The 13,743-nt window shown below is 35.3% G+C and overlaps 2 protein-coding genes across 6 annotated transcripts; one reads left to right on the top strand and one right to left on the bottom strand.

Moving 5' to 3' along the window:
* Positions 1-1,848: 1,848 nt before the first annotated feature.
* Positions 1,849-5,969, bottom strand: LOC105179136 (uncharacterized). 5 transcript variants are annotated; one of them, XM_020691243.2, is made up of 6 exons: positions 5,825-5,969; positions 5,619-5,695; positions 5,346-5,485; positions 4,900-5,245; positions 3,823-3,950; positions 1,849-2,735 (listed from the first exon to the last, which is right to left on the bottom strand). In XM_020691243.2, the coding sequence occupies exons 3-6, from the start codon at positions 5,421-5,423 to the stop codon at positions 2,274-2,276; spliced, it is 1,014 nt and encodes a 337-aa protein (XP_020546902.1). In that variant the 5' UTR covers positions 5,424-5,485; positions 5,619-5,695; positions 5,825-5,969; the 3' UTR covers positions 1,849-2,273. The 5 variants fall into 5 exon arrangements, with proteins under 5 accessions (XP_020546902.1, XP_020546901.1, XP_020546903.1 ...); XM_020691242.2 differs by having other exon boundaries at positions 5,346-5,453; XM_020691244.2 differs by having other exon boundaries at positions 4,900-5,242; positions 5,346-5,453.
* A 2,781-nt stretch (positions 5,970-8,750) lies between these two features.
* Positions 8,751-12,161, top strand: LOC148787644 (uncharacterized). The gene is made up of 5 exons (XM_088881024.1): positions 8,751-9,837; positions 11,028-11,332; positions 11,426-11,521; positions 11,577-11,999; positions 12,054-12,161. Exons 1-5 carry the CDS (start codon positions 8,751-8,753, stop codon positions 12,159-12,161), a joined length of 2,019 nt encoding a protein of 672 aa, XP_088737150.1.
* The last annotated feature ends 1,582 nt before the right edge of the window (positions 12,162-13,743 follow it).

Raw genomic sequence — 13,743 nt, 5'->3', positions numbered from 1 at the left:
TATATATTAAGTGATAAAAAAAAATATTTTATCACCATAATGCATTTTCTAAATTTACGAATGATAATAGTTTACAAACATTGTCACTAGTGACAAAAAAATAAAAAATCGTACATAAAGTTGTAATTAACATTAATTAGGGACACGCATATGTCATAACCGATTTATGACAACATTTAACTGTTGTCATTATATAATTTGTTTTGTCATTAAATTGGTATTATAGATGTTTCATTAATTGTTTATAATAACAATTTTTATATATAATTCTTTATCATTAATAATTATATTATAAAAAGAGATTAAAACTATTATTATCTCGCGGTTTAGTGAAAATTTTATTATTAAGATAAAGTGCTGTTTATGAAAAGAGCATTATAAAAAAAAATGGTATGATGTGAACAATGATGGATTCAGGTGTCTCATTCTCTTACCATGTTTATCTTTTACTTGTCGACGCTTTGATGGAACACCTTCATCTACTCAATATCCTGAAGCCAATTTTGTTAAAGAAAACAAAACATACATAAAATAAGGTCAATTGCCCCAACTTTGAAAAAAGTTGCAGAAAATTAAAAACAAATATCGGCAAAAAAAATGATAGATGATGTTATTGCGCTTCGTAAATGTTTAATCTAAATCAAAGTTGATCAGATCTGAACCAATCAATCACAATATGTACTATTTAATTGATATATAATTTAAACATGACCGTAAATTACATAATAAATATACAATATTTATTATATGATTGATTCAATGAGATGGGAGCTGATCTGAACAAGAATTTTTTGGTGATTTGGTGAGGTACAATAAGTGATGATTGAGTGGCGCACGTGAGCCAACAAAGAGATTGGGACTGGCCATGTGATTACAAGGGTGTATCACAACATAATAATACCATATGCTGCTGTTTGATAGGCAATAGCAATAATGTGGACGGAGGGACGGCCGTCATTTGGCTGGAAATTTGCATCTTCCTTCATTTTCTGTCTCTTGTGTTGTAATTCAACTTCACATACTGAATATGGAATCTGGATTTGTTTTACGCAATAATCATATAGTTGTAAGAATTCACTTAAACATGGTTTCTAATTCCAAGTCAACTGCCAATCCAACTAGTGAAGAGTGAAAAATCAGTGGTTTGTTATTCAATAGGCCCAACAAATGATTATAGAGAAGCAGCCGCAGATGGAAGAGCCCATAAGGGACTCATCATACTTTGCTATGCGATGAGCCATTTGACAAATGTCTATATCACATTGGGGAAAGATAAATATGATCTGTAATAGTACACATGAATCTGACTTATGAAATTAAATTTTTTGTTATAATTATAAATATTTTTTTGTTATTTGAAAAATTATAAATAATTTCTGAAATTAATGGTCATCTAACAGATATCCTTTGAGACAACTCATTGGAAGCGATATTTGTTAGACAATCGTAAATTTTAAAAAGTATCTGTAATTTTTTAAACTAAGGTATTTATAATTATGATAAACCTCAGGAGAACCCTCTGTAATTTACCTAACAATAAAAGGAGAAAGAATAACAGATTAGTTTATATGCATAAAGATTCAAGATCCTGGATAGACATGAAGAGATGCTACTAAGAACAAGTTGACAAGATTCAACATGCAGCTCCAATGAGGTTACAAAAACTCAGAAAAACTTTATTGGTGCTAGTCCATTAATGGGAATTTCTTTACATTAAGATCAAATTATTAGAAATCGTTGTTTGTTCTTAATTCGTCTTTAATACAATATCTTGATTTGATGGGGATGTATAGATTGTTCCAATTAAGAAAAAGGAAAAGAAAAGAAAAGGGAGACTAGAATCATGGCTTAAGCAACGTATGTCAAGTATCTAATCAATTTCCAACCAATTCAAGTAGGTATCAAGAACATGATTACATGATCTATTACCTGTTGATCAACCACTAGCGTACTGATGGGGCATGTAAACGACTTTGTCCAATTTTGGTAACAATATGTGTTCCTAAGTGTATCTCACAACTTCAGAATTGATCAAAACCAAGCTGATATAACTAGACAATATTGCCCCACAGGTAGGGTGGGAGAAGTCATCCAATAAGGGAGCTGAAATCAGGGCTATGCACATCGTGTTTGTATTCGCATCTTGGTGAATATGCATAAGCTAATTAATTTAGCATCAAAAGTAATGCAGAATTTGATCATCTAGGAAGATTATCAGCATTGAGAGACATCACCTCAGAATATCTTTTTACTAATCTTGTGAACTTGGGCCGCTAATCCTTCCAACCTTCCTTATTAGACTTTCTAGCGGCTATGCCTTTGGAAGAAAAACTAGGAGTTACAGGCAACGAAGGTGTCTTTGGCACTTCTTCATCATCCCAACTGTCTCCCCAACTCTCATCCCAACCATCATTCTCACCTGACTCGAGTTTGCTGCCGTGGGAAATGGGCAGCTCCATATCAAGCTTTTGGTATTTGGGACCTTTTCTTGCAAAATATTTCCTCCCAAATTTGGTACACATGAAAACTGATACTACTATGATCAGTAAAGCAGCCAGAAAGAGGAATCCTGTAGATAAAGTTAGCTTAAAAATATTGAAGTATGAGGAATCATAGGAATGATCAACTTTCTTCCTGCTTATAAATTGATCTGTAAAATTGAGACTGCAATCGCCATGTCCTGCAGTGAGTACGATGAAGTGGCCGTTTTCCACCCCTCGGATAGAAACCTTGACCTGCAATATAAGACATCTTCAATCAAAAAGTAGCACAACAACATCATGGTGTAAGATTTGTGTGGAAAGATCTCACTGCAAAAGACCAAGAGGAGATATCTTCTGCTAAAAAGCGCACAATAAACATTACATTTGACCATATCCATCCAACAACATCAGAGGCTTGCAAGACCAAATCATGAGATTGGAACTTGATTTCAGATGTATAAAGTAGCACACTGTTCCAGCATTGTTGGCAGCTTACTATTTTTGCTCTCCAAGAAACCTCTATTCTAGTCCACTCACTTCATCTAAATACAGGCTAACAAATGGGTGTATATGTGGTTGGATCCACCAACTCCAGCTATTTTCATTCCTTTTTTGATTTGTCTCCAGAATATGCAACTTTTTATACTGCCCCTATAGCCCTAAGGCAGGTCATTATGGTTTTCACAAAATATCGAATCCCATACTTGTATCATGATTTTAAACCAACACTATCCTAGACCATGTGTCAATAGTAGGGATCACACAAGAAGCAGCATACGAAGCAAAGGAGAGTGGTTGACAGATTAATTAGCCAAAAGAAAGAGTTCGCTGTGAATAAATTGCCACCTGCGAAAATGATATCAATCCTGGGCGTGCTTGGGATGCCATCTAGCAAAGACTTCAAAATTGAGCGTGTGAAGTAAAAATCACAGTTCTCCATCCAATTTAGACATGAAAAACTAATGGAACCAATTCTTAAGGATACAGGAGGGTCCAATATAAAACTGTTTGATCAGGTCCTATATTACTTGGACTAGACGAAGTTTTGCAGCATGAGGTGATACCTTTTCGTGCCGATGAATATAAGCCAAGGTGAGTGTGTGCTTAAATATCTTGCATATGGACTTGAATCATGATAACCCACTGTAATTGCATGACTAGAGTCTAGAAATGAGAAAAACCACATTTTAGTTTGTGAAGCACAAACTCAGGGTGATATGATATTCAAAATATCCAAGAAAACAACTTCAAGTACGCCACCTTAATAAAATTGTCACTCCATTAGATACAAGCAATATCAGTTCATTGATGCATGAGACTAGTGCAATATAGTATATACCTCTGTGTCTTTGTTCTCTTGGAGCTCAATCTGCTTTTTGTCTAGCTGAACTAAATCAGGAGCGGAAATTGTAATACTAAGGGAGCCTTTTCCCTTGTTTTGAATCAAAAGCGAAAGGGCTGGAGATTCTGGGGAAACAAAGAGCAAAAGTTCATTCTCATCGTACCCAAATAGTCAGGCTTATAAATGCAAAAGATCAATGACAACAAGATATGCATATTGCATAATAACAAGTTGAATCATTCCAATCAAGGACATTTAGAAGAACAAATCCATTGAGTCAAGGTAAATAACAGTCATAGTCCACTGAATGCAAAACTAAAGAGGAAGAGAGGCGCTTACAAAATAGGACAGTCTTACTTGCTAATATCACTAGTTCGGCAAAATGAACTCAGAGACACAAAATGCCAGGCATATCAGAAGAACAAATGGTACGGTTTCTTTACTTTCTCAGTTGCAACATTGTTTAATACATTCTCATTTTCATTATCATCAAACGGCCATATCAATTGTTTACTTCTATCTCTGTAAATCTACACTTTGATCTTAGTTCTCTCCAATTTCAATTCTAAGAGTGATGGCAATTTGAATAGTTTGTTCATAAAACTTTGTGCAAGATGTTGAATTTGTTGGACATCAACAGGTTGTCTTCCGATGAAAGTCACATTCAGTTTTCTATTTTCGGAGGAAAAAAACAAATTGCTCCAGAGAACAAGTAGAAGATATTTGTCATGTGCTGATTATTGTACAATGAACATCGAGTCTTACTACCTACTGAAGACATACGTTCAGGTGCCCATTTCTCATGACTAAAGGAGCGAATAAGGGAATCTGTAATCTAGTAATCATGAACCTACAGCTAAAGGAGCAAATCTATCTACTAAAATGAGAAGACAAAAAACAAATATGGTATTCAGCAACAAATGAACAAAGTAACACATAACTCCAAATGCATATAAAGAAATTGAGGATTCAAGATAAAATCATTGTGAATATAGACAAACAAACTAAAGAGGAATTATCAATCAACAAACAAATTGCACCTGACAAAACCAATAAAAGAAGCAAATTATGTACCATTCCCAGGAACTCTCAAACAAGCAACTAATGTCTTAGCGTCATCCGTACAACTATTTGATGAGGAATCACATTTTTCTCGTAAGGGAGGCAGCCTTCCCTCCTTTGACTCCCTTTTAGACTCAGAACCCGACCCCTTCTTCTCCTTCTGCTCATCGTTCTGATTACTATCATTCACCTTCTTCTGCTCATTCCGTCCTCCTTTGGACTCCAATGGCTCACTGGAATCATTTTCGCTTGAGTCACTTGCCTTGCCCTTCTTTTCAGGGTCAACGGTACCACTTACCCTATCATTACGACCCTCAGTATTTGACAATACAGGATTTTTCGTATCCGCAGCAGCCTCCTAACAATAAGAATACCATATTTAGCAAGCAACAAAAGCGTTCACATTTGTTTTCACAAACTGTCAGCAACAAATAACCAAATTTTGTCAATTTCATTACCTCTGGATCTGCTGTCACGCGACAATACATGACTGAGGCTATAAGTAAAAAAACCAGAAGAGTATAATTTATCTTCATCTCCAGACAGATTAACAGTTTCTAAACAATCTGATATCAATAATATTTAGTCAACCAACAAGCTACAAACAAAAAAGAAGAAGAAGAAGAAGAAGCAAAAAAATATTAGTAGTTCGGAATATACAAGTCTAAGCGTGAAGTCTATGCCGCTTCGCGCAAAATAAGAAGATTGGAGCAGGATTACTGAGTACTTACCTTCAGAGAACGCAACCTTTATACATCTGATATACGGATTGAGTGCTGGAGCTAATTTGCAAGTCAGACTACATAATCTGTAGAACACAAAAGTGTATACATGCTTAAAACATCGAAATCCGAATATAAACACAAAGAGGAAAGCACCAAAAATAGCAGCGAAAATCTAGGGTTCCTGAACTTCTGAATGTATACAAGTATTTCACCTGCATATACATAATACAGTATACTATATACAATCTGTAGCCGCCGATGGCCAGAGGAAACAATGGGAAAGGAGAGTTACGAAATTCCCAAGTGAGCAGAGAAAGAAGCGACTAAGGTCATCGCTTCAGAGTCAACTCATTTTGACCCGTCAAAAAGCTATATATATATACATAGCTTTTATATTTTCATTTTTCAATTTCCACTTTCGAAATAATAATTAAATTAAAAACTTATTTTATATATATATATATTCCCATTGAAAATATATTAATTTAATGCAATTGTTCAATATAAAATACAATTTTATTACTAAATCTAAAAATATTATTATTTTCACATAAAAGCTATATAAAACTAAAAGTATATATTTTCTAGTAAAAATTAAAAATAGTAATACCAAAAATTTTTATTTCAAATAATTCACTAAATTACTTTTTACTTATTTATTTATTTATTATTATTTTTTAAAATGTGATATATTAATGTATATATTTTATTCTTATTTATAATATATTTTTAAGATATAAATAATTATTTATTATATACACACAAGAATGTTATCCATATACTTCAAAAAAGATATTTTTTAAATAATTTATAATTTTATATGAATTCTAAATATTGTAAATATAATTAATTCTTGGAGTCCGATGTGCTCCTTATTGTTTTCCTGTTGATTATGGGCCTGCAATCTGATATGGGCCAAGTAGAATTAAACATTGATTCGGCACTGCAAACTGGGCTTTCATTTTAAGCCCAAATAGGAAATCATAAGGCTTGTGAGTAGAGAATAACATGTTCAGCCCTTAAACAAGTTGGGCCAACCACAATCATCCATACACTTTTCGACATTGAATTTATGAATGATTATCGTATATTCTTTTTTATATAAATAAGATATAATAGTAATCATTAGGCCAATCAAAGGGCGATAAATATCTAAACTCGGGCCCAATAATTTTAAATTAGCCCGAAACCTAAAGAAGTATAAATTAAAAAATATCTTGGGTACGGATAGATAGAGCCGATACCCTAAAATAAGAAAAAGAATTATAGATATGGATATCGGTTTAGGTCAAATTTAATACTCTAAAATGCATATTTATTGTTAATTTAATATAATTGAATTTGTAACATTTTGATAAATGAATTTCTTTTTATAAAGTTAATATTTGAACATATCATGATAGTATAGAAAATAAAAAACAAAATCATTAAAAGAAAGTTATTTGGATGACAATTTCTTTTAAAAAAAAAAATAAATCCCATAATACAAAAGAATTATATTTATAATGATGTATAATTAAGCAGTTTATTCAACTAAATAATAAAAAATAAACAAGGCATGAATTAATTATGAAATGTAGTCAACAATGAATGAAACTCAAAAAGGGAAAATGAACGTGTCAGCGTGTCTTCAGACCTTATCTCAAGTCAAATTACCCCATGCTGAGGGTTTACTAAGAACATGGTGGACAACGACTCACAACCCCAACTTTTCGTCTACAAACCTTTCAATTTTTTCATTAATTAATAATTGATTGTACGTTAATCAGCAAAAAAAAAAAGAATTAATAAATTATTATTTGTATTTGAACAATAAAACATATTACCCCACTATTAATAATTTAAATGAGAGTAATTTATATTATTTTATTAATTTTTTATTTTTCATATTTTTTTTATATATTTATCATATTACAGGAAATAAATTGTATTTTGTGGGTTTGATAAAGCTAATGCGTCCCTAAAAGTTGGAGAAGTGGTGGTTGTAATAGCTCAATTATTCCAACCAATTCATCATACCACAGCATTCAATTCAAAAAGGCGATTCATAAATTTTGTCAAACCGACTTTATGCCTTTTTGGAAATTCAAGCCAGGATTACTCACACACCACACAACACTCGCGTGCTACTCACTTTGTTTGTGACTTTGATTCTAACACTGCTGTTATGCCTGTTTTGTCACAACTTATTTACTTTATTTTTGAATTATTTTTATTAATTTAAGTAAAAAATTATAAATATTTTTTCAACTTGTTTTTCACTTTTAGTTTATAATTAAACACTCTCAATTTTTATTACTATTTAACTTGAATGAATCATCATTTTGTACTTTTTTAAGTCTATAAAATCATCAGAAGTGAAATCAAGAATAGAGATACGTAAAAGTATGATCATAATTACTCCGTGTGTTTGTATGACATTCCAACTACCCACCTTAACAATGTTTGGCAACTTGTATATGTAATTTGGCGATAAATAATTAGGTATCTATATATCAGTGATTTAAGTTTAGGGACAATAAATTTCAATTTAGCGACTAAAATCAAAGTATTGATATCCATACTTCTATCTTCAACCTCGATATCAGTACACAAGTTGAATTAGATTTTTTTGCAGAAAAACATAATTTCATAAAGATCTGAACTGCATCAATTGTTGTTTCGTTTATGGGCAAGAACTATTGGAAGTATTGGACAGAAACATGCTGAAAATCAAACCAAAGTAGGCGTGGGATGAAGAAGGGGAACTATGTTTTTGCTGTTGTTTCTGTACATAGAGGCAAAGCTTGAAGATGCGCATTTGTGTATTACGTTTTTCTTGGTTTTTTTCTTTTTACACTTCTATTAGTTAGGTTGTTGACTAGTATGCCCACATGGAGCTGATGTGTACAACCAATTAGTTCAATTAGTTGCAGGTTGTTATATTTTTCTGTTCATCATCTTCTTCGCTATGTATTTAAGAAGCTGTAAGTTGCACTGTTCAATTGAGAGATTGAACTTCATTCATTCTGACAATGGCATTTACACTTTGCAATTTGCTTTCTTCTTCCGCTCAATTGCTCGACATGGTATCAGAGCCTTCCATGTGAAGGTCTCTTGATATCTCCATCTGTTATTTTTTTATTTTTCATCTCTGTCATGGCAACGGCAGAGTACAGTAGTTCTCATGGAAATGATGCCACATCGCGAGGCATCCCAGATCCAGAGTTTATGCAGTTACAATCGTCGAATCACCCAAGAATGGTGATGGTGTCAGCTCTGCTCACTGGCAGTAATTATTTTGCCTGGAGCAGAGCAGTTAAGAGAGCTCTCACTGCTAAAATGAAGGTTGATTTCATTAACGGAACAACTGTTCGTCCTCCAACTAATACAGACGAATTCAGGAGGTGGAATCGTATTGACTCCATGGTTACAACCTGGATTCTTAATTGCATGACAAAAGAATTGGCAGAATCTTTTATGTATGTTGGTTCATCACGAGAGTTATGGATCGAGTTAGAAGCTCGCTATGGTGAGAGTAATAGTCCATTAATCTACCAACTGCAGAGAGAAATTGGGCAGGTAACACAAGGTAACATGTCTGTAACTGAATATTACACAAAATTGAAACGTTTGTGGGATGAGCTTATGTGTTTGGCACCTATGCTAAAATGTATTTGCACAAATTGCACCTGCGTAATTAACAAAGGCTTGGCTGATATGGTGGCTTCGAATCAATTAATACAGTTTTTGGTTGGCCTTAATTCTATGTACGAACAAGCACGCAGCCAGATATTGCTGCTAGAACCTTTACCTATAGTTACGAAGGCCTACTCTATGCTCATTAGGATGGAAAAACAAATGCAAATGAGCTTAGGCAGCATGGAAACAAATAGTGGTGCTGCATTCCAGATTAGATGGCAGACTTACAAGAAGAAACCAGTGGTTGATGAGCGACAAATGATATGTGATTACTGCCAAAAGCCGGGGCACATGAAGGATTCGTGCTTCAAATTACACGGCACACCAGACTGGTATAAGGAAATGGCAAAACAGAGGAAGAAGGCCGTGGGAAAAGGAAGAGGATACAGTGCTATGGTGTCTGATGATTCTGGTAAGAAGTCAGTTGAAGGAAACTGTTCAAATATCACTGAGCTCATAAGGCAGGAGATGAAGAAGTTTATGCTTGAAGAGACACCATCAGATCCCTTTCAAATTAATTTTGCACAACTCGACAACTTTGCAGGTAATTGTGCTAATTCAGCTTCCTTAATTTCTAGTTCTTGGATTATAGATAGTGGAGCCACTGATCACATTTGTGCAAATGCTCGTTTATTTTGTTCTTATGCCCAGCTCTCTGATATTTTAACCATTCACCTCCCTAATGGTCACTCTCAAACAGTCACTCATATAGGTTCTATACAGCTCACTCCTCATATCAAACTCACTCATGTTCTTCACATACTTGCATTTTCTGTTAATCTGCTCTCAATTAGGCAGCTATGTGTTTCCTTACCTATTCAGTTCAAATTTCTAACCTCTACTTGCACTGTGCAGGACCTGGAGACTAATAAAGTCCTTGCCACAGCTCATTTGAAATGAAACCTTTACATTTTTTAGTGCACTGTTGTACCTTTTAAATCTGTAGCTCATATTCATGTACTGCCAAAATGAATCAATTTACTCTATGGCATCATCGACTTGGACATTTGTCCAATAACTCAATGAAACATATTACAGAATTGCTTCAATTGGATTGTCCACTAAAACCTTGTGAAGTTTGTCCACTTGCCAAAATGCATAAGTTGCCTTTTGATTCCAGTAAAATACGAACTACTTCTGCTTTTTCCCTTGTACACCTTGATATCTGGGGACCTTATAAAGAAGCTACCATCACTTGGATGTCATTATTTTCTAACAATTGTAGATGACTTCACTAGGACAACCTGGACCTACTTCATGAAATTAAAAAGAAAAAAAGCATTGGAAATGTTTCAAAATTTCTGCAAAATTGTGTCCACTCAATTTCGTAAGATGATACAAATTGTTCGCACAGATAATGGGAGTGAGTTTCTTAGCCCCTCTTTCCAACACTTCCTTCAAACTTCTGGAATAATCCACCAACAAAGTTGTGCTTACACTCCACAACTAAATGGGTGTGGAGCGTAAGCATAGGTCTCTTCTTGAAATTGCCCGATTCATCATGTTTCAAGCTTCCTTTCCTCGAAAATTTTGGGTGATGTCATCCTAGAGCCACATACCTAATCAATAGATTTCCTACAACGGTTTTAGGATGGAAAAGTCCTTATGAAGCACTCCATAATAGGTCATCTTCTTATTCACATCTACGCACTATTGGGTGCTTATGCTTTGCCATTAAGCCTGAACCTCATGTCTCTAAATTTGATCGATGTGCTTCTAAGTGTATGTTCATAGGCTATCCTTTGGGACAAAAGGCGTACAAGGTATATGATCTAGAGACAAAGTCTATTTTTGTTTCCAAAAATGTCATTTTCCATGAAGATCAATTCCCTTTCTCTACTCACAATACTGCTCCTATATCTGTCCCTCTGCCTAACATTCCTTTAACTGATGATGTTGATGATATTCTCCCTCCATCCTCTTCCTCTAGTGGCAGTCCTCCGTCCTTAGATTCTCCTATATGTTCATCCCCTGTCTTTGTTCCTGCAATTCAAAAATCCACACGCACTCATCACAGACCAGCTTGGCTCAACGATTTCGTGTGCCATCTATCCTCCCCTACTTATTCTCCTATCATTACTGCATACACCCCTGCATACTTGGGATTTGTGGCTTCATTGTCTATCTTGTAGGAACCAAGAAATCATAAGGAGGCAGTTGTCATTCCACACTGGATTGAGGCAATGAAGCTAGAACTGGAGGCTCTTGAACGAAATGGGACTTGGAGGGTAGTCCCCTTGCCAACCAACAAAAGTCTTATTGGCTGCAAAATGGGTGTTTAAGACCAAGCTACATGAGGATGGTTCAGTGGAGCGCCACAAAGCCAGACTTGTGGCTAAGGGATACACGCAGGTAGAGGTTATCGATTACACTGAACGCTTCTCCCCAGTGGCAAAATGTGTTACTGTCAGATTATTTTTGGCACTTGCTTCAGCTTTCCAATGGCCCTTACATCAGATTGATATCAATAACTCTTTCCTCCATGGGCATCTTGAGGAAGAAATCTACATGACTGCGCCTGAGGGGTATCTTGTTGAGCCTGGGCACGCTTGTCTTCTCAAGCGCTGGTTGTATGGTTTAAAACAAACTTCGCGTAAGTGGAATGCTGAATTCACACGGAGTCTTGAGCAATTTGGTTTCCAACAGTCTAGACATGATCATTGCCTTTTTTTTAAGGCTCCACCAACTGGTTTTATTGGGTTGTTAGTATACATAGATGATGTCCTTCTAATGGCACCTTCTCTTTAACTTATTTCATAGGTTAAAGCATATCTTGATGGCCTCTTTACCATCAAGGACTTGGGCAGTGCCAGATATTTCCTTGGCCTTCAAATTGCCCGTCCAGAAGCTGGGATTTCTCTTACTTAATCTAAGTACATCATGGATATTGTTAGTGACTGTGGCCTTATTTCTTCCAAGACAGTTGCCACACCCTTGCCTCCTAGCGTTAAGTTGCAACCAGTTTCAGACGATCCTTTTGTTAAGCCTGAACGGTATCGTCGCCTAATTGGCAGACTTTTATATCTCTGTTTCACGCGTCCAGATTTGTCGCACGTTGTGCAACAGCTCAGCCAGTTTATGCATAAGCCATGTCAATCCCATTGGCACGCAGCTATGCATCTTGTTCGATATTTGAGAGGATGTTCTGATCTTGGGCTCTTTTTTCCTGCATCCAACTCCCTCCAGCTCCAAGCCTTCTGTAATGCGGACTGGGGTGCGTGCCTTGATTCTCGTTGTTCACTTACTGGTTTTGCCATTTACCTTGGTTCTGCACTTATATCTTGGAAAACTAAGAAACAGAGTACTGTTTCTTGCTCCTCCGCTGAAGCAGAATATCGGAGTATGGCGGCGACGACTTGTGAGCTCAAATGTATTTCATACTTGCTAAGAGATTTTGGCATTACTGTCTCTTTGCCTATTCCCTTCCATTGCGATAATCAGGCGGCTATTCATATAATGGTCAATCCTGTGTTTCACGAATGCACAAAACACCTTGACATTGATTGTCATATTGTGTGGAATTGCTATAGGGATAGTTTTCTCTTACCTGTTTTTGTTCGTAGTCGTGATCAAGTTGCTGATTTATTCACTAAACCTCTCTCTGCTCCTTCATTCACTGGTTTGTTGGGCAAGTTGGGCTTGTTTGCCGTTGAACTAAGTCCAACTTGTGGGGAGAGGGGGGGGTTGGAAGTATTGGAGAGAAACATGCAAAAAATCAAACTAAAGTAGGCGTGGGATGAAGAAGGGGAACTCTGTTTTTGCTGTTGTTTCTGTACATAGAGCCAAAGCTTGAAGACGCGCATTTGTGTATTACGTTTTTCTTAGTTTTTTCTTTTTACACTTCTATTAGTTAGGTTGCTAACTAGTATGCCCACATGGAGCTGATGTGTACAACCAATTAGTTCAATTAGTTGCAGGTTGTTATATTTTTCTGTTCATCATCTTCTTCGATATGTATTTAAGAAGCTGTAAGTTGCACTGTTCAATTGAGAGATTGAACTTCATTCATTCTGATAATGGCATTTACACTTTGCAATTTGCTTTCTTCTTCCGCACAATTGCTCGACAAGAACTAAATCAAGCAACGGTTCACAATCTCGAAGTCAAATTTTATAATTTAATCATAGTCAAAATCACCTAAATTTTTCTTTCAAATAAGAGTAATAATAAATTACCTAAAATTTCCTGTTCATAATATATTAAATCTATTCTTTTGCATCGTCTTTATTTGTAAAACATTCTCTAGCCATATAGATATAATTATATTTTTTTGGCCTTTTTTAAAAAATAAAAATATAAAAGTACTATGGTCCTTGTCAATTGAGACAGGGGCATGAGGGTAGGCCTGACCTCCTGAACACATAAACAGCCTTAAGATCTTGATAAGGGGGACCTATTTTATGATAGTGAAAGGGTTATCTTAGTACTTATAACTTCACAACTATCAATC

The sequence above is a fragment of the Sesamum indicum genome, linkage group LG6, assembly GCF_026168435.1.
Source record: "Sesamum indicum cultivar Baizhima isolate 11 linkage group LG6, ASM2616843v1, whole genome shotgun sequence".
Lineage (NCBI taxonomy): Eukaryota > Viridiplantae > Streptophyta > Magnoliopsida > Lamiales > Pedaliaceae > Sesamum > Sesamum indicum.
This window is presented reverse-complemented; position numbering and strand designations above follow the sequence as displayed.